The sequence below is a fragment of the Amphiura filiformis genome, chromosome 3 (genome assembly GCF_039555335.1).
Source record: "Amphiura filiformis chromosome 3, Afil_fr2py, whole genome shotgun sequence".
Lineage (NCBI taxonomy): Eukaryota > Metazoa > Echinodermata > Ophiuroidea > Amphilepidida > Amphiuridae > Amphiura > Amphiura filiformis.
The window spans coordinates 57,110,863-57,131,416 of NC_092630.1; the positions used below are offsets into that span (position 1 = coordinate 57,110,863).

A 20,554-nucleotide genomic window follows, 5' to 3' on the forward strand; every position below is an offset into this window, starting at 1 on the left:
GTTTTGGTTGCATATTCAAATCAAAAATCAGTTGAAACATTTGGGTTTAATCTTTTATATAATTTACTTATACCTTTTACAGTGATAAATACAGGTATTAGTTGATGTTTGTATTTAAATTTGGAAAATATTCTTTATTTTAGAATCAAAATCTGAAACGTGGAATGACCTTTGACCTGAGTTTGACCTGGTTTGACCGATAATTGATTGTTTCTATGCAACAGGTGAAGCTACTTTGGCAGAGAAAGTGCACGAGAAAGGTCATAAATAAATGCTGTTTACTTATAGATAAAGAGGTTTTCAGTCATATATTCTCTCAAGGATAGGTTATCAACAAGATTATGTTTCATTTTAATGTCTAAAAACCAAGAAAATGTCTTTAGAATCGTTCCAAGCTGCCCTTGTTTTGGGGGCCTGTGGTGAAGCTCTGGGTAGCATGAACAGTAAATGGGATAGGTATGCTTCAGCCAGTGCCAAACAAAAATGTGTGTCTGATTTAGGAGGAGTTGGGAATATTGAGGTTTCCGACATATCTTGGCAAGTAGAGGAAGGGACAATTCTGCATTTGTCATCAAGTGAAGCACTTGCAAGTGGTAAGTTAAAAAAAAGTTTTATTAAAATAAAAAAATAAAAAATGTAAGTTATACCGGTACCTGATTTGTAAGTTGTGGGCACATGTCTACATTTTGTACATGTATGTGAATAAAGGCCCTTTTGCCGTTTTTGTTTTGTTCTAATCTTACCAGTGGTAATTGTAATTTTTGGTTGTTTTTTCATTGACTTGTAAAAATAAACCTGTTCGTTCCAGTTTGCAGGTTTACAAAATGTTAATGTGTCGCCTCTTGTGATTAAAACTTGATATATTGTGTGCAACAGCTGATATTTGTTATTTTATTTATAAATAAGCTTTTATGTTATATAAATATTTTCATGCCATATGAACTGATATGATATAGATATAAATTTATGGTTAAAATGTATTTTTAATTTAAACAATATTTGTCTCCACCTCGCTGCACTCTCAGCCTGGAGCCATACCAATGCCATGGCCAAGGTTGGAGTCCTGTGGCCCACATGTGGCCGGATTTCTGATCTGGCTGTCTTGTCTGACCTGATCCACTCTTTCTGTTGCAAGCCAACCTTTTTAATATATGTGTGCCAGTTTTTTTAATTGTGTATATATTATTGTTCTTTTTGTATACATATAGGGTCCACAACTTATTAAGGGGGTACTACACCCATTGATTTTTTTTGCATTTTTTGCATTTTGTGAAGAAATTACAAAAAAAAAATTGGACAAAGTGGTATGCAAAATGAAGGGGCAAATCTTCTCGTTTTATTGGTGGCATCGGTATCAATGTAGATTACATGCTTTTGAAGATAGAAGCCAAAAGGAGGTACATCACTGATGATTTAAATTCACTTCATTTTGGAAAGCTTACTATCAACGGATTTCGTTAAAATTTTGGATATGTGTTGCTAACACATGAGGGAAATAAAGTTGATATGTAAAATGGGAATAAGTGGTTCCTGATTTCTTTTATGACTTCATGAACTTGGTGCTCCACAACTATTAAAAAGGAACTGGTTAAAATGCTTCTATTTTCAATGTTGAGCTATATTTTGTATTTTTAACTTGCGACATTATTTCACTGAAACTTAATTAAGCCATAGGTAACAGGTTACCACAACCATGCTACAGCAATGTTGAAAAAAATTGTATTTCTTGTCACCTATACCACCATATTGGGTAGTTTTCCGTAAGCTTAGCTTTTGTGATTTTGGTAACTATTTTATACTTATTTGTGAAATCCGTCTCAACTAGGCATTCTAAATTGTACTCACCATTTACATCCCAAGGTATATTAGTATATCCACCTTGCACTTCTCGATATATATCCAGTTAAAGACAGAATATCAAAATTATGCCTCATTATGATAGCACAGACTCTCACATGTGTATTCAAAATTGATGCTTAAATTTGACCTGAACCAATTGACCTATAACCTGACATACGGTGACCTAATAGCCTTTTCTTCTCCTAACAACACATTATATAATTAAATTGACTAATGACTATACATCCATTGTATAAGTGTTTATTTAATTTATTCAGTGTTATATCATGGTTATATTTTGCATGCACCACTAGATTTTCTATAGAGCGTATAACAAAGGATTTAATGTATTCTATTCATGTACTCTACTTGAACATGTTCAAAAGAATAAATTATGGTTTGTTATGAAACACAGATCTGAGTTACTAGGTTACAGTAAACAAAAAATATATAGGGCTAAAATGACTTACTAAAATGATTCAAATGCACTTTGTATGTAGATATATTTTATAAGTTCAGGACATGAGGTGATCAACATATTTATGTACATCATAAATTTGCAAGAAAAAAAAGAAGAGGGGTACTGATGAAAATCAGGGTGTTATTCCCCCTTAAGCTCCCCCCTAAATACTTTTTAAAATAAATCGAAACATATTTGACGAAATGCAAACCTGTAAAAAGATATGGGGAGCCTTATTTGTTTTACACATGTGGACCAAATTTCAGCGTCACACGTCATTGCGTTCAGTCACAATGGTTCATTATGTAAAAAAGGAGACTGTTTTAAAAGGTGTTAAAAGTTGCATCTGAGTCTGAGTCCAAACAATACAGTAGGCCAGGGATATTCATGTGTTTATAAAAGAAAACTTGATCTTTGGTATTCTTCTTCTTTTTCAAGCAGGTGTTTAATTATTTTCTTTTTAATGATTAAAATGGCTGAGATGGAAGGGATATCTTTGGGACCATGTTAAAAATGAGGTTGACCACGTACCTTATCAATGAAAACACAACACTGCAAGAGCTAACCCCCGAACAATCCAACATGTATGGAACAACATGGACCAGCAACGGGTCCGGAATTTAATAAACAGCATACGGCGACGTTGCAATGCACTTGTCAACAGTGCAGGAGGACACATCCCCTACTAAACATCTAGACTTTAAGTTTTATTTCCATTACAAACACATGGACAGGCCTAACATACTGTATTGTTTGACAATTGACTCCTATATGGACTCAGGTGCAACTTTTAAAACTCTCTTTTTTTTTACAAAATGAACCATTATGACCAAACGCAATGATGTGTGACACTACAAATTGGCCCAGATTGGTAAAATAAATAAGGTTACTCATAACTTTTTACAATTTTACATTTCGTTAAGGGCTCATATTGAAATACCCTACCACGCTTTTCACACAGAAAGAAGGCAGGATTCCCTCGCTAAGCGCCAGCCCTTAGGAAAGCTTCGGTCAGGAAAGCGCGCTCATAATTTAAGTCAGTGAAGTGGCTAATTGCAGTGTTATAATCACACAGGATTTTAACAAAAGAAGGCTAGCACAGGAAAGCTGCAGGATGGCGCACACCTTCCTGTGTAAGGGAATTTCAAAAGAGCCCTAAATAATTTTCCGATTTATTTCAAAAAGCATTAAGCTGAATTTATACTCGATCGCCGAGCGATGCGATTAATCGCTTTTGAAAAAGCGATTTGCAATCGCCGAATTTTGCGATGCATCGCCTGTCGCTTTTGCATTTATACTTATCACGGCGATAGCGATTGCAGACGACAATTAAAATATTCTAAATGCCACAAAATACATTTTTAAAACATCAGTTGCTGTCAATAATTATCGGCTTTGAATTAATTCATCACCAAAAGTTAAAAATCGAGAAAGGTAAATTAATTAGCCAAATAATAGATCCAGTTGGTTGTATATGATTGGTTGACGCATTCACGTGTCAAGCGATATCGCTGGGAAGGTGATATTTCTTCAACTTGCACAAGCGACGTCGTTTTTGCTTTCGCGATTTGAATCGATTGATCGGCTTGACGCTCTGGAAATGTAAGTAAACATTGAGCATGCGTGAAAATCGCTTTTCTGCAAAAGCGATCGAGTATAAATTCAGCTTAAGGGGGAACTTATAAGTTGTGCACCCTATATCTTGTGTATATTTAATGTTTGGCCTTGTGCAACCTGGGTACCTTGGGAGAACCAGTGCATAGAAAGGTCAGGTCAACATGGTCAACTCAGGTTAAATAATCTGAATGAAATAAATAAAGAAATATTATAATAATGCATGTGAAATGACAAGGTGTGGGTAACATTCTCCATTTTTCACCAAGCGATCCTATTTTATGAGTCCTACACCAAAAGACCTGTTTTTTTGAACAAAACCCCTAGATGAGAAATTGCCCGAGGCACTCCAATATATTATGTGTGCCCCCTCTACTCCCCCAGGAAGTGACCGCTAATCAGGTTGAATATGCTAATATTGTTTTTTGAATTAATTTTGCATTTTCATATAACTATATTTCATGTAGTACTATGTACTATGTTTAAATTGTATTTTTCTTCATCTTTCTTTTTTATCAGGGAAATCCAGCAAATCTTACCTTCATGAACTAGCAACTCGATATGTAGATTGCATGGGATCCAGCATGTCTGGAAAGAGGCCAAGTAATGTCCTCCTACAAGCCACAACACATCTGCGACCAGCTGAACCAGATGGATGTCTACAAACATTCAATCATAATGCTACTGATGGTAGAGCTGCACTAAGAGGAGTGTGCGTTGGTCTTCGCTTCCATAAACCAAACAATATCGAACAACTAATTGCAACTGCTATTGAAACAACTCGAATGACTCATCATAATCCAATTGCTTACCTGGGAGCACTAACAGCAGCACTTTTTACATCGTATGCAATTCAGGGGCGTGAGCTGAGAGAATGGGGAGCAGGTCTTCTTCACATACTTCCGATAGCTTTAGGTTATGTTGTTTCAGCAGGCGACAATTTAGAAGCAAATCAACTGGCATGGAATGATTTTGGTCGGGCATGGGAACCATATATTCAAATGAGAGGTATCACAGACGGTCAAAGTAAACCAAAATTTCCAAGGAAGTATGGTGCTCAAAAGAGAGATGAAGTTTATAAACAGTTTGCTGCACCTGGAGAAGCAGCTGGAAGGTGGGGACATGATGCACCATTGATTGCGTGAGTAAAATAGTATACAGGGTTCCCACACCTTGAAGCCTTTAAAAGGCCTTTCCAGGTCCAAAAGCATGATTTTCAAGGACTTACCACAACACAGAAAGCTGTGTTTTTTAACGATAGGTGACAGCTCCTCTCCATTGCCCAAATTTTGTCATTATTATGTTCTCAGAATCTTCCTTCCTATACTTTGTACAGAGTTAGAGTCCAATATAATCAACACTTGGACTCAAAACTTGGACTGTTGTTGGATAGGCTCACTTTTTCCCCCCAAAATTTTGTTTTCTACAATTTTTTGACCAAACCTCATTTTTGACTTGCTCATTTTTGACCTAAAATCACAATTTTGACCAAAAATCACATTTTTGACCAAAAAGATTCTGAAAACATAATGATAAAATTGGATGTTTTTTAAATATCACAATTTTGACCAAAAATCACATTTTTGACCAAAAAGATTCTGAAAACATAATGATAAAATTGGATGTTTTTTTCACCCAATACAAAATTTATTGAGTCTCGCTATGAGTTTTAAAATATTGGACTCGACTTTGTCTTGTCCAATATTTTAAAACTCATAGCTCAACCAATTACATTTGTGTATTGGGTTCAAACCATCCAATTTTATATCAAAATTATACTTTAGGTAAAATTCCAATTTTCAAGGACTTTCAAGGACCTTGTGCAAATTTCCAGGACTTTCAAGGTCTTGAAAAGGTGTTTTCAAATTCATGGACTTTCAAGGACCATGGGAACCCTGGGTATAGTGTACAAATCTGCAATTGAGATTAAAGCTACCAAAATGGCATACCAGAAAACTCCAAGGGTAATCCTGCTGACCCCTATGGAAATGATTTTCTAAGAAAAATATGAAATAAAAAAATATTCAATTTTGTAGGAAGTAAATGGGGTTTTATGAAAAGGTATTTGAGCTACATTAGAAGAAATCAATTGCTTTAGGATATAATGAACTCTAATTTGTGATTTTATCAAATCAATATTTTTCCTACAGATATGATGCTCTGATGTCTTGTGGTGGTTCATGGGAAGAGTTATGTAATCGAGCCATGTTTCATGGTGGAGACGGACGAGGTAGCGGGTCAATCGCTGCAAGTTGGTACGGTGTTACCTACGGATTTGCAGGAGTACCTTCATGCAATCATACCGAAGTGGAATTTCGGGAACGTTTCATTGAAGCAGGGAGGAAGCTATATGAACTCAGTTGGTGATCACTAATCAGTAATATTCTGATAAAATAAAACCCAAACTGTTTTTCTTTTTAGCTATGTAAAATATAATGCCTGAAATATTTTTAGTTTGGCTGATAATACAAGTTCTGGTTTCTGATGGTGTTCTATGTGTAGCTGGCCGGCCATTTGTATCAATTTTGAAGGTGTGCATTTAACTTGAAAAATGATAAAGGAACTGTGCAAGTGGCCAGTGCCATAAAACAAAATATTTATGCCATTAATTTAATTGTTTGTCTCAAAGCTCTGCGCACATTAATAAAATCGTGCATTTTATACAACTAAAAAAACTCAAACCTTAGTTCTATTTCCCTTTTTAAAATTTCATTTTCTATTAAATGCCCACCAAAATGTTAAAACTATCATGAATGTCTAGTTGCAAATCCGGCAAGCCCCAGCACTTTGTTTTTGAGTGTGTTTTAATTCAGTAACAACAGCGTAAGTCTCTTTTTCCACATGTTCCATCTCCAATTAATTATACAACATGCATTATTTTGTTCAAACTGGTTGACCTGGCTTGACTCACTATTTGCCTCTATAGTCAAAATTCAACAAATAAATAAAACAAAGCAAATTGTCTTATTTCACATTAACACTTCTGAAGAGTATTGACACAACAAATAAATTTCAATGGCCTTACTTGAGTATGCAAAAAAGTAAATACAGGATCACTTCACAATTATCCTGACTACACTACAGAATATATTTTATTATACAAATATCAAGGCTGATAACAGATTGAGTACTGTAGTACTATTATATTTAATAGGAATAGAATATATCAACTTTAAGAACTTTTAAACCTGGTACTGTTTTTCTACACTATATATAAAACATATTTTGTATCTATACTAGAGTGTAATTTTTAATCTCAACGATATAATGAACAAAACAATATCTACAGTAAGCCAAAGAATTAAGGTCCTAGTTGTGTTCACCCCTGTATATCTTAAATAAAAACAAATATGTCCAAATAAAAACAAGCAGCCAATAGCTGTAGTCTTTAGCTCTGATTTAAGACATTATTTGTTGAAATTGGTTGAGAATTAAAGAAAAGGTGATCTAAAACTTATGAAGAAACAAAATCAAAAGTTGCACTTTTGTGACGTAATCAATGAAAGCATGACGCTAGTTTTAATGTACTAACCAATGGAAGCACTGCGCTAGTTCTCTTGTTCACAAACACTTTGTGTACAAATCAATAGGGCATGCAATGGGGAAAACTGCAACTTTTAAATTAGCATCTTTCTTGGGTTTTTGGAACATCATGTTTTTATTTCTAGAACAATTTCAACAAATGAGGTCTTATTTTTGAGCTAAAATATGCAGCTATTTGCTGCTGATTCTAATTACATGTATGACATACCTGTCTTTGTTTAGGATATATACATGTACAGGGATGAACATAACTGGTACCTTAATTTTTTGGTTTACTGTATAGATGTACATAATTGTTTTAACTACAATGTATTACAATACAGATTATCACTTTCTTAAAAAAGAAACACAAACTATGTAATGTAATAATGCTGTTTGCTATTTATAGTTGCAATATCCAGTGGTGTAGCTAGGGGCTGTGGCGCCTGAGACAACAGATACATAATGGTGCCCCCCCCCTTTATTGGAACAATTATGCACGGAGCACATGAAAATTTGCATACATACCACAAAGTAATTTTGGTTATAATGAAGTTATGTTCAGTGAATTTCGCAGTGCCACTTCACACACGAAAATATTGACTTTCATCGCTTGGAGGGGGTGCAAAATCGATGCTACATTGGTCAATTTGGTTTTCCCCTCTGTCACACGTCGCTACGCCACTGGCAATATCTACATATACTAAGCGACTGATTATCAAATACCGGTACTAAGTGAACCAAACATTAAAAATGTACTTTCCTATAAGTAGTTTGTTACTACAAAAAAAACCCAGAAATTTGTATGTACATGTACATATGTTTTTAATAACTTACCTGACAATCAGAATTGTAAACCATGCTCAAGCAAATTGATTTCAAATGGCACAATCAAAAATTTAAGCAATTCAACTATATGTTTTCAGGCCTGTAGCCAATTTATTTTGGGGTAGGGTACAAAGAGGGGTTGCAGGGTACCAAAAGTGAACTTTTTGTGATTTTGTCCTTCAAAAAAGGGCCAATTTAAACATTTTTTCACAAAAAAAAATGTGGCCCTTTTACGGATTGACATTTAGATGGGGTGTACTCCTGGCTACGGTTCTGCAATTTTGTATAAGTATTTATTTCTGATGATCACTTTCAAACTATCACAGTTTGAGGTAAGTGTGTACCTCTTCAACAAATTACTGTAGAACAAAATAAAGTCCAACAAACATTTGTCAATAAAGTGATATTTCTAAATAAAAAACTTTGCAAGTTTGGTAAATGACTCTTTTGTTCAATTAAGGTGGTACTACACCCCCTGATAAATTTTGTGACTAATTTTGCTTTTTTTCTCAAAAAATAACTACACACTGGTAACAAACTTGATGTATATTACATGTATGGGGGCAAGGAATCCGATTCACTGAAATTTCAGTGATTCAAGACAAGTGGTTCATTACATATGTTTTAGAAATGAGGTACATTCCAACTTTTGTTACCAGTGTGTTATTTTTTGAGAAAAATGCAAACATAGTCACAAATTTATCAAAGGATGTAGTACCACCTTAAGGGCAGAGTAATGGGAGAGAATATGGACCTTTTCGAGCTTCATTATTTCTGAATTGCATGTCCAAAGTATATAAAACTATACATTTTTGGAAAGGAAATGGGTCAAGGAATCCCATGGTGACGTCAGATTTGTGCAAAAATCTCAAGTTTTTGAAAAAATCACAAAAATTCACTTTTTTACCCCATTTTTTTTGTGACAACTTAGAAAAAAATCCGTTCGGAGAAAAAAGAATCAGTTAGCTTTTCGTGAAGAAGAGACATGAACTTAGGGAAGGTTTTTTATTTTTTGAAATTGTCTCTTTTTTTTCAAATTTTGAAAAAACATGTGAAAAAAGCAATTTTGTCACTCTATTAAGCTAATAATTGCACATAATGGTGTATATTTTTGTTTAAAACAAATATTTAGAAAAAATGAGAAAACCTTCCCTAGGCTTTGATGTATCTAAACGATAGTGCAAAAGTTTACCTTTTGCTTGCATATTTTTCGAAGTTATCTTGTCACAAAAATCGTGCAATATTGTCAAAAGTGAACTCTGAGAAATCGACGTTTTGGTAAAAAAATGTCAAAATTATGCACAAAACGTCCTTATATTTTAAAACGGTACGACTTTCACGCTTGTAAAAGCTGTATCTGGTGCATGGTCTAAATATGCATCTTTTTGCACCAATAAATCTATAATGTCTGCTTTCAGTGCGCCAAAATTCAAAATAATTAAAAAATCCAAGTGGCATTTTGACTGCAAATTTTTGTTTTGTTTACACCACATTTGCTGGCGTGAACAACATACCGAATGCGCCTTGACTGCGTTGGACATACGCGCAGAGTTGCGTCGCGTCACGCGCCGCGAATCGCGCGCGTAATCACAATATTTCGCATTCGCGCATTTCTGACTCATTATTTCCCGCCAATTTACTAAACTGTCTTGAGCCATGTGACTTTTTAGAGTTGAAAAGAGTGAAACAAATCAAGTAAAAATACGAGTAAATATTAGCAAGTTGTATTTTATCAGTTTCAAGTGAAAGAATACATGTTAGTGTTGATAAATATCAAGAAATCTCAAATTCGGGCGTGAACGAATGTGTCTTCCATTACTCTGGCCTTAAGTCAACTTTATTCATCATAGTCTTGCATGTTACATAAAGGAGAGGTCAGTCAAATAGCCAATGGGCTTGGAGTAAATGTATTTTTATCATTGACATTGTAATTATAGTTGTAGTTATAGTTGTAATCACATTTTTATAATCATTTATAATTGTAGTTGGATTATAGTTGCATTTATAGTTGCAGTTAGAATTGTAGCTGGATTGAGAGTTATAATTAGAGAGTTATAGTTGAGTCTAGAGTTATAGTTGAGTTTGTAGTTACTTTATAGTAGTTGTAGGTTTAGAGTTAGGGTTGAATATTTCACTTATGCTACATATGATCACAGAAGTAAGAAATCTTTCATGATGATCAGGTATTAAACCTAGTAAATTCAAAACCTAGGTCTATAGATTCAAATCTTCTTAGACTATACTCCATAGACTATACTCCAACATCAGATACTCTTTTTTTCTGGAAGACCTGGGTAAATTACTTGAGGGCACAACAAAGGGGAATTAGTTTTATGGCCATATTAAATGTTTTCACTGTGGGAGACTATTAGCATGATTAGTAGTTGTGAAAACAGACCCTGGAAATAAATTCCAGGGTCTGTGCTGTGACTTGGTATAGATCTGATCACCTACCATGCCTATACTGTAAAAATAGTCATGATAGTGGGGTGGGTGTGCCATAATAGTACCATCATAACATAATTAGTGCAAATTGCACTCTATTAGTTTAATTAGTGTTCAGTGGTGTAGTTCAGGGGTTGTGGTGCCCAGGGGCCAATGATACATGTACATATTAAATGGTGCTCATTTTTTGGCACCAGCCCCCCCCCCCCTTACAAGTGTTTGTGAACGGTCCATAAATAGTTTTGCGAGCATAGCAAGCATGACATTTTGCACACATTTCTGTACTGCCCCCTCTTTTAAAGTGCCAAATCCCCACAGCTCATAATTAGGGGTATATGAGGGGTGTTTGGGTGATGGAGCTACCTTCAAAAGACAGGGTATAAACTCTTCTACAGAAGTGGGAGAATTAAGAAGGGACCAAGAGGTGAAACATTTCCAAATCTTCCTGCTGTCCCTGTACTAAAATATTGTTGATATTCACTGAGAAATTTTGGGTCAAAATTAGAGTGTTTAAAAATTGTGGTCTAACCAGGCCAAAAGAAGATACTTTTGGTCAATTTTGTCCCAGTATTTTGAGCCGAGGCAATATCGACCAGCCCCCGGGGGGGGGGGGCATCAACAAATTTTGGTGGGTATGCCCGAAATTTTGAGGCGGTGGGTCTTTGGGAGCTGACTGCGTACCGATAAAAGGGGGTCTTTTGGAGCTGCGAACAAGTAAAAAAGGGACTTTTGGAGCTGCGAACAGTCCAAATCAAGGGTCTACCTTGGCTTTCTGGTTGAAAATCGCCTGAAAAAAACCTTTCAGAGCTGAAATTATCAAAATCAAGGGTCTTTCGGAGTTCTATTTTGGTCAAATATAGGGGTCTTTCGAGCTGCGAAATCCAAAAGGGGGTCTCTCCGGGAGCATACCCGTATGGTCATTTGTGTTGAGTGCCCCCCCCGGACCACCCTCTCCCACTCCCCATTACTGCTGATGCTGGTATGCCTCTGCTCTTCTGGGTATTTGAATTGATGAAGGATCATGCTATAATAAAAAACCCTTTAAAAAGGGATGTACCGGGACAGGAATGATTTCATGTGAAGATTATGTAACAAAAAGTAGATTACATTGAGTAACAACCATTTTGGTATAAAAATTAATTAAGTCATGAAGTGACATGAGCTATCTATTATGGGTTGCTGTTTTGGCCATGATTTGACCACCCAGAGGCTTTCATTTCCTGCTTAACCATCAACACATTGACCCCTCACTGTGTGTCTCAACTCCAAGCATGAAGTTATAGAACTCCCAGGACCCCAGTTATAGTATCTTTGTTTACCTTGACAAAAAGGCATTATGGGAAGGCATTCCAGTACAGAGTACGGAATGCATTTATGGAAGGCATTTGACTACCGGTATAGCATAGTATCAACAATGCATTATGGGAAGCTATGGCATAATTTCATCAATCCTTTGTATGGGAATATAAGGTACAGGTGATGCATGTAGGCCTAGGCCTATTTAACATGACAATAACATGGTTTTGAAAATGCATTATGGACAAGAATTCCAACAATGAATTATGGGAAAGCATTCCAATACAATCTACAGCAATGCATTATGGGAAGACATTCCGCTACAGAGTATAGGTATAGCATATAGTTTCAACAATGCATTATGGGAAGCTATGGCATAATTTCAACAATGGTACAGAGAATGTCTTTAGTTATCTAGCCAACTATAAACTCAACTATAATTCCAACTACAACTATAAACTCAACTATAATTCCAACTACAACTATAAACTCAACTATAATTCCAACTATAACTACAACTACAACTATAACTACAACTATAAACTACAACTACAACTATAAACTATAAAATGTTAACACTCATGGGCTTGACCACATACTGTATATCTTATGAAAGGGGAATTGTTTTTAGTGAAAAGATTCAAAATTATTTGAATAGGCTCCAAGAATAAAATCTCTTTATAATTCAGATTACACTAGGCCAAGAAAGAACCCCTCCAGAATCTTTCCAGAAAAGTTCTTTGAAAATATTCTAGGGAAATGTCATTGGCACAATATCAGCAATATTATGATAACGAGTCGGCCATCAGGGATCCATGGTAAGTTGTAAAACATATCATCAGTAACACAAAAGAGCATCTAGCAGTATCCTGATCCATTGTTCTACAAACAAAATCAATCTAAATAGGATGTATTATCATGTCATGAATCTGGACATGTGGTGGTGCATGGAGTGCATAAATCACAGCATCTGCCACATCCTCTGGCTCTATGATGGGGTTATTAGCTTTGAACTCATCAACAGCTTCACGGGGCATAACAGAATATAAGAAAGGTGTCCTGATCATGCCCGGGCAAACACATGAAATGCGGATGTGACTTTTAATTTCACAAAGTTCCTGACGAAGTCCTTCAGTTACTGCCCTGACCATATACTTTGTGGCAGCATAAAAATGAATTCTTGGATCTGGATGGACGCGATGAGATGACAGACTTCCAATGTGGATGACATGTCCATCATCAGTTCCTTTCTCACGCATTTGTCTGACGGCTTCTCGAGTACAAATGCACAAGCCGAGAACGTTGACGTCAAGCATACTACGCCAGTCGGCTGTTGCCCCTTCAAGAAGTGACGGGCCATTCTTGGCATGAGCTGCACAGTTTATGCACACATCGACGCCTCCATGAGTTGACTTGATGTGTTGAAACATGTCCAGGATATCATCTTCTTTAGCCAGGTCACAGGTGAAGGCTTCAAATGTTCCTTTGATGGAGTCCTCTTTTGAGAATTTCTCTTGTGCTGCTTTGAGTTTGACATTTTGGATATCACATCCTATGACCTGCGAACAAAAAATAATAAATATTTTAAGAGCTCTGTGAAGACTCTGATACAAAATTAACATTCCAACATATTTATCCAAATACAAATCCCTGTGTGTTAATCGTATGTGACACAATCTGGTCCATGGGGGCTAAAGGAGGCATTTTTGAAAATTGAGTTACTGCAATTATTACATTATACATACAATAGTTTATCATTTACTGAAAACACCAAAGGTCTAGCATACTTGGTTCTAAAGTTATGAAGTTTTTTGGTGTCTATTTTCTTATGGATTTTATTGTTTTTTACTCCATATTTTTACCTTTATCTCAGTTTCAAATTTGCCGCCTTAATTTGGCCCCCATGGACAAGATCGTGTCACATATAGCTCACATATGGTTACTAATCCTGCATATGACCAGTCATCTGCTAAATAGAGCATATAAATCCCCAAATTTATTCTGAAGATTTAGTTTTTGCCTGACTATGGTGTCATGATTGGGGGGATACCTGGCCTGATGGGGGGTGGGGAGCAGCACAATCCATTTTTCTGCCATTTTCATACCGGATTTGTTAAATTTTCATATCAATTAGGGGGCACATGCAGGGATGTAGCAAGAGCGGGGGGTCCTTGGACAAGGAACAGCCCTTTATTTCATTTCCGCTTGAGGCCCCGGAACCCTCTGGGCCCCGCTTTGACCTTTGAATTTCTGAATCCTTACGGCCATTTAGTCATGAATATAAGTGGAGCAATTTTGACATTTTACCCCGTTTTCGAGTAGTGTCTAGATTGTAAAGAGAATCGGACCACTTTCTCCTTAGAAATTAAACATTTCACATATTGGATCTGAAGAAACTTATAGTATTTGGCAAGGTTCTTCAGCAGTGCCCAACTCCCTGATTATCACATAAAAAGAATAAGGTCATGCCTGGGTCATGCAATGCTATGCTATGCAGCTTTGATATCAACTTGATTGACTTACAGTCATCGGAACTGCACTCTCATGTTTATGTACCAAATCAGATTGTGCACTTTTTAGATGAAGAACCTTGCAGAAAACTATAATCAAATTTACCCTTCGAATTGACCTAAAACACTTCTCATTACACAAACAAAATACAATAAGGTCCCCCGAGTGATTACAAATCCAATGCGGTACATGCATACATGTATACATGCAATTTTTTTATTTTTTCATTGAAATCATGAAATTCATGGCGATTACGCGGGCGATTACCCCTTTGAAAACTCGGAGTACCTTTAGAATACCCTACCACATCGACGGCGCCGCGAAGCTGCACCTTTTTTGTGAAACTACACCGACGTCGGTGCGAATTACTTATTTATACGATAGATTTAAATTAAGTTAGAGGAATATGAGTCAGGTTTTTAATAAAGTATGTCGGCGTTTGACTTAATGAAGTTTGCATTCATCAAGGTAATAAGTGTTAGTACGATTAAATTATTGTGGTTACTTCTAGATATAATGTCATATTTGAATTTAATTTAAGCATAATGAAATAACTATATTGCATTATATAATGACTTAGAAGTATTAATTATGCGTAATAGATTTTAATGTACTCAAGTAATAATGATTGATCGCATCAAAAGATGATGTTAATAAGCATGATATAATTATGATTAGTGTGACGTATAAGGTGGCCGATTGTAATTGGTTATGAATGATTATATAATTCTAATTATTATGATGGATTAGAGGGCGATGGTAGTTAATTAATAATTATGACATAATAATAATGAGTGTGAGGGATAAGAGGGTTGTTGTAAGTAATTAACAATGGTTGTTAATAGTGATTAAAGTTATATTGATAAGAGGAATGTTAATATTATTGTTAATGAGTGGTTTGATTAAGAATGAGTAGCATTTATTTCATGGAGTAAATACGTCAAGTATCATATATTGAATAATGAATAATGATGTGTTGGTGAATGAAGGTATCGTTGTTGCTGTGCTACAGCGACGCCGCGAAGCCTATCGCTGTTGCCGTGCTACAGCGACGGCGCTAACTAGACCTTTATGAGGGGCCTACACCGGCGGGCGGTAAGGTAGACCTGCATGTATTTCCGTGAGGCTACACCGATGGTGCAAAGGTGCACCTTATGTAGGCCTCATATTAGCAAATATTGAGTGTGGTGGAGGAAGGTATTGTTGTTCCCGTGCTACAGCGGCGCGCAAAAGCTAGACCTTTTACAGGGCTACACCGGCGGCGCGAAAGTATCGCTGTTGCCGTGCTACAGCGACGGCGCGAAACTATACCTTTTTAATGGGCTACACCGACGGCGCGAAGGTGTCGTTGTTGCCGTGCTACGGCGACGGCGCAAAGCTAGACTTTTTTGAGGGGCTAAACAGACTGCGCGAAGGTATACCTATTTCCGTATGGTAACACCGACGGCACTGAGGTATACCTTATTTGGTCATGTCACCAAATGAATGTAGGGGAGGAAGGTATCGCTGTTGCCGTGCTACAGCGACGGCGCGAAGCTATACCTTTTTACAGGGCTACACCGACGGCGCGAAGGTATCGCTGTTGCCGTGCTACTCCGACGGCGCGAAGGTGTCCTTGTTGTCGTGCTACAGCGACAGCGCAAAGCTATACCTTTTTACTGGGCTACACCGACGGCGCGCAGGTGTCGCTGTTGCCATGCTACAGCGACGGCGCGAAGCTAGACTTTTTTGAGGGGCTAAACCGACAGCGCGAAAGTATACCTATTTCCGTATGTTAACACCGACTAGCGGGATACCCGCGCTTCGCGCGGGTCCCCGCTAGTGAGTAAGCCTAAATGGGAGCGTTCGCTATTAACAGGAAGAATTACTGAACAGGTAGAATCATTGAAAAGGTATATTTTATTTATATAAATCTGTCTTCTCTTCTTATACTTTAACCCGGTACCCGTTGGCCTATTACTCGTACCTCTTTTGTCATTTTAGTTTCCATTTTCTTTATAGTACCGCTTCATGTTGTTTATACAACACACATTTTTCCCGTATCTATTACGTCCTCTCATAGCGTGTATGCGGACCCGTCCAATCCATGTACCTTTTTGTCTTTTATTTTCTATTTATTTTTCCTTCTTTCTATATTATCATGTCCACTTTCTATATTATCATGTCCACTGGTCTCTGGCTCGCAAGTCGCGTGGCTCTGCGCCGTTTGCGCGCGCATTGGCGTAGTGCGCATTACGCACGCTGGCGCTGACGCTGCCTACCAGCTGCAGTTTTTCATAACAAAAACCCGTTTTTACCCATATTTTCACTGTTTTTGCAGCCAATTCTTGACCGATTTCAACCAAATAAAGTCCAGGCAATTTCCCGTATATTCCTCGATCTCCCGTATGAATTTGGCGACATTTGGATCGAAACTGAAGGAGCCTTTTACATAAACCACATACACACATACATACATACAACATTCCCCTATTTATAGTAAGATGGCACTGAGGTATACCTTATTTGGTCATGTCACCAAATTAATGTAGGGGAGGAAGGTATCGCTGTTGCCGTGCTACAGCGACGGCGCCGGTTATACCTTTTACTGGGCTACACCGACGGCGAAAGCTATCGTTGTTGCCGTGCTACAGCGACGGCGCCGGCTATACCTTTTACTGGGCTACGCCCGACGGTAGCCGGCTATCGTTGTTGCTGTGCTACAGCGACGGCGCAAAGCTAGACTTTTTGTGTACTTTGTAATGACTTGATCATGTTAGCAAATAAATGTAATGAAGAGGAGGAAGGTATCGCTGTTGCCGTGCTACAGCGACGCCGCTAACCTATACCTTGCCATTGGGTGAATGTACCGCTGTTGCCGTGCTACAGCCTGGTTGTCACTGGTTGGGGCATTTTATGAACGACGTATACACTGGTTTATGTGATTTCTTAATTTCCAGATATTATAAATAAAAACAGGATCGTGACCACTGAAAAGTTAATTAAGAAGAAACAGAACTTTTGCACCTGGTTATCACTGGTTGGGGCCTTTTATGAACGACGTATACACTGGTTTATGTGATTTCATACTTTGCAATTGTTATATATAAATAAAAACAGGACCGTGACCAAGCCTTACATTAAGCATGTCAAGACCAGGAGCCAAAAAGCGGCTCCTGGTCCTTGGGATTTTTGCTGAACCAGGAGCCATTTTTGCAAACCCAGGAGCAATTTCAAGAAATGAAGAAATGAATTAGTTTTAAAGGTTTTATCCATTCCAGCATTATGTGTATACCAAAGTGTAAACAAAATTTAAACCAACCAATTTAAACAAAAATAATAAGTTTTTATAATTTTTACATGTTAGACAAAACTTAAATCATACAAAATCATGAAATCAAAGAAAAAACTTAAATTTGTAAATCAAATGAATAAAACTGGCAACCCAGTGACCCACTCTTTTCATGAACTGAACCAGATAAGAAAATTGCGTTCAAAAAGTGCAATAACTTCAATGAACAAGTGTTTTGGGATTTAAGAAGGTCAAAGTGGCAAGATAAATTTAAATTGCACCTGGACTAGTATTAATACTTTACTTGCTGAGGACTTTAAGGACATTTTAGTTGCTTGTAAGATTAATTAAACTGCTATTCTTTTTTCTTTTTGAAGCAATATAGTGGTTTGTCATGTATGTTGACCTGCCAACTGAGCACAAAATCAGTCAATTATAGTTTATACTGGTCAATTTAAGCTTTTATACCAGGAGCCAAACACTTGTTTTTAGTGGCTCCTGGTCTATGCATTTTTCACTTGAACCAGGAGCCAAAAGGTTGGAACCACTGGGTAAAAATCGCCCGGCGCCTGTCTAATGTAAGGCTTGACCGTGACCACTGAAAAGTTAATTAAGAAGAAAATTGTCGTCCATCGCTCATACAGTCCCGACTAATTAGGTGAAAAAATAGGCATCATTCATAAGACATTTCTTTTACAAGTTCAACAAAACATTGTGAACTAGATTTCGCGGTTCTCGGATTGGGTGGTTCTCGGGTTGGGTGGTTCCAGAGAGGTGGTTCTCGTGATAGGACTTTCTCTAATTACGCAACACCCGTTACCCATAGGCCTACCTGCCCTGACCTTTTAAACTAACTATGATATACGTCTCTCAATGATGAAGACTCAATTTGACACAATAATCAACTTAGTAGTTTTGTAGCTGTGACGCTTACTTGGCCGTAATCTGAAACCCATCGTTAGCCTCTTCCAAGCCCTGTCCTGCTACCACATATGAGCCCCCCCAAAAGAATACCCTGGAAATAGCCATGTTCTGAGTAATAGGCCTCTGCACGTGTGTGTTGAAAATAGGCCTATTGATCCGATCAGATGCACCTGCACGATTAGCCACACTGTAATGCTTTCTGATACTCGCACTGCGCCCGTTGGTACTCTGCGAACTACGTGATAGCGCATCAGCTGGACGCCTGTAGCGATGCCGCTGGACGCTAGCGATGCGCATCATGCGAAAGCACGCGTTAGTGAGCCGCGAAAGCACGCCGATAGCAGCCGCGGACAGAGGACGGACGGACACGCCATAATTAGTATTAAGATGAAACAGAACTTGTAATTTAATCTTCCATCTTTATTCAGATTTGTATTGAACGTAAGAACGCGGTCAATGTAAAGTACAGCTTGTGAGTGGTAGGGGCGTTTTATGAACGATGTATAATCATGACAAATTTTATCATTATACTTAGCAAGGTCTTTTAAAAAGAAAACATTTGGTACAAAAATCATGGAAATCGGTAGTAGGGTTGTTGAGAAATTGTCGTTCAAAGTTCACACGGCGATGTCGCTGTAGCCCTGCAACAACGATAACCTTCCTCATAGGCTTCACATTAATGGGTGAATATTTATAAAGTTTGTTTGTTTGTTTGTTTGTTAATTAAAGTCTCTATCAAACGGCGATGTCGCTGTAGCCCTGCAACAACGATAACCTTCCTCATGGGCATAACATTAATAACTGAATATTGATCAAAGTTAATTGTTTAAGAACGTTAATTTATTAATTAAATTACTACAATGTTGTTTTGAATCTCTCTCGTTCGTTTATTTAATTTGGTGAATTAAGTGATTTATTTATTGCACTGAGTTAATCCATACATCATTCAATGTAATCCTATCATCGAGTTTCGCGCCGTCGGTGTAGCAGGGCTAAAACTAGGGTAGCTTCGGCGACGGCCAAATGTGGTAGGGTATAGTAAATCTTAGCCGAAAACTCATCAGTTTTGGCCCATTATGTTTTGCCAATGGCAATTTGTCTTCGTTTTTGAAAATAAAAAAAAATTGTGAAATAAAATGATATTTTTGAATGTTTTCACCATCAGAAATCCAATGCGAATTCGAATTAATTTAGCTTTCATAAAAAACACTATATATGCTTGTAGGTTTTACGGTATTTAGAAAGATATAGCAAACTTTCCATGATAGAGATTGGACCCAAGACAAAGTACACCCAAATTGAGTAGTGTCAATTCAGAATTATCCCACCATGGTGGAAAACTGTTTCTATTTTGGCCTTATATCTTTTAGTTTATTTTGTAATGGTTCAACATTTTGTCAATTGCACCCATTTCATTTGTCAATGTTGGCACAGTACAGTAGTTAGTCGGTACATAGCCATAGCACAGGCCCTGGTAAATAGCTTTATACCCGCTGTTGACAATTTTTACCTTCATTCCATGGCGTACAAGTTTATCAGCAACTGAAGCTCCAACCCCACTGGCTGCTCCTGTAACTAAAGCTACTCTTCCAGTCCACCTAGTCATTCCAATCCTTTCCATCGCCGACATTAAATAATACTAGTTTCTCTGTATGTACAATGTATTATTAGCAGTGCAGTGTAAAATGTACATAGAGATCGGTGGTTTCATTTGACCTGAAATACTGTATTCTCGAGTCTCTCCCGCGCAGGCACAGAGTATCTGAATCTGTGGCGCAGGTCAATGATGATTTCGCCCAGACGCGCCGGCGCCAGAGGTTTCCAACAATTTATGCTGACGACAT

At 37.3% G+C, this 20,554-nt stretch overlaps 2 protein-coding genes and 1 long non-coding RNA gene across 3 annotated transcripts; 1 reads left to right on the plus strand and 2 right to left on the minus strand.

Moving 5' to 3' along the window:
- The first annotated feature begins 193 nt into the window (after positions 1-193).
- Positions 194-6,407, plus strand: LOC140148808 (ADP-ribosylhydrolase ARH1-like). The gene is made up of 3 exons (XM_072170880.1): positions 194-593; positions 4,433-5,054; positions 6,064-6,407. Exons 1-3 carry the CDS (start codon positions 374-376, stop codon positions 6,278-6,280), a joined length of 1,059 nt encoding a protein of 352 aa, XP_072026981.1. The 5' UTR covers positions 194-373; the 3' UTR covers positions 6,281-6,407.
- On the minus strand, positions 6,308-10,162 carry LOC140148809 (uncharacterized). Its single transcript, XR_011858528.1, has 2 exons — positions 10,089-10,162; positions 6,308-8,984 (listed from the first exon to the last, which is right to left on the minus strand). It is a non-coding gene; the product is annotated as an uncharacterized lncRNA (long non-coding RNA).
- Positions 10,163-12,591: 2,429 nt separating this feature from the next.
- Positions 12,592-20,425, minus strand: LOC140148811 (dehydrogenase/reductase SDR family member 11-like). The gene is made up of 2 exons (XM_072170881.1): positions 20,221-20,425; positions 12,592-13,563 (listed from the first exon to the last, which is right to left on the minus strand). The coding sequence occupies exons 1-2, from the start codon at positions 20,338-20,340 to the stop codon at positions 12,904-12,906; spliced, it is 780 nt and encodes a 259-aa protein (XP_072026982.1). The 5' UTR covers positions 20,341-20,425; the 3' UTR covers positions 12,592-12,903.
- Between the last annotated feature and the right edge of the window lie 129 nt (positions 20,426-20,554).

Bases quoted from the DNA above. Each gene is read 5' to 3' on its own strand.
- LOC140148811 (XM_072170881.1), bottom strand. From the start codon at position 20,340: ATGTCGGCGATGGAAAGGATTGGAATGACTAGGTGGACTGGAAGAGTA. The intron at 13,564-20,220 runs GTAAAAATTGTC...TTTTGTTCGCAG, and splicing joins TTGTACGCCATGGAATGAAG to GTCATAGGATGTGATATCCA.
- LOC140148808 (XM_072170880.1), top strand. From the start codon at position 374: ATGTCTTTAGAATCGTTCCAAGCTGCCCTTGTTTTGGGGGCCTGTGGT. The intron at 594-4,432 runs GTAAGTTAAAAA...CTTTTTTATCAG, and splicing joins AAGTGAAGCACTTGCAAGTG to GGAAATCCAGCAAATCTTAC. The intron at 5,055-6,063 runs GTGAGTAAAATA...TTTTTCCTACAG, and splicing joins CATGATGCACCATTGATTGC to ATATGATGCTCTGATGTCTT.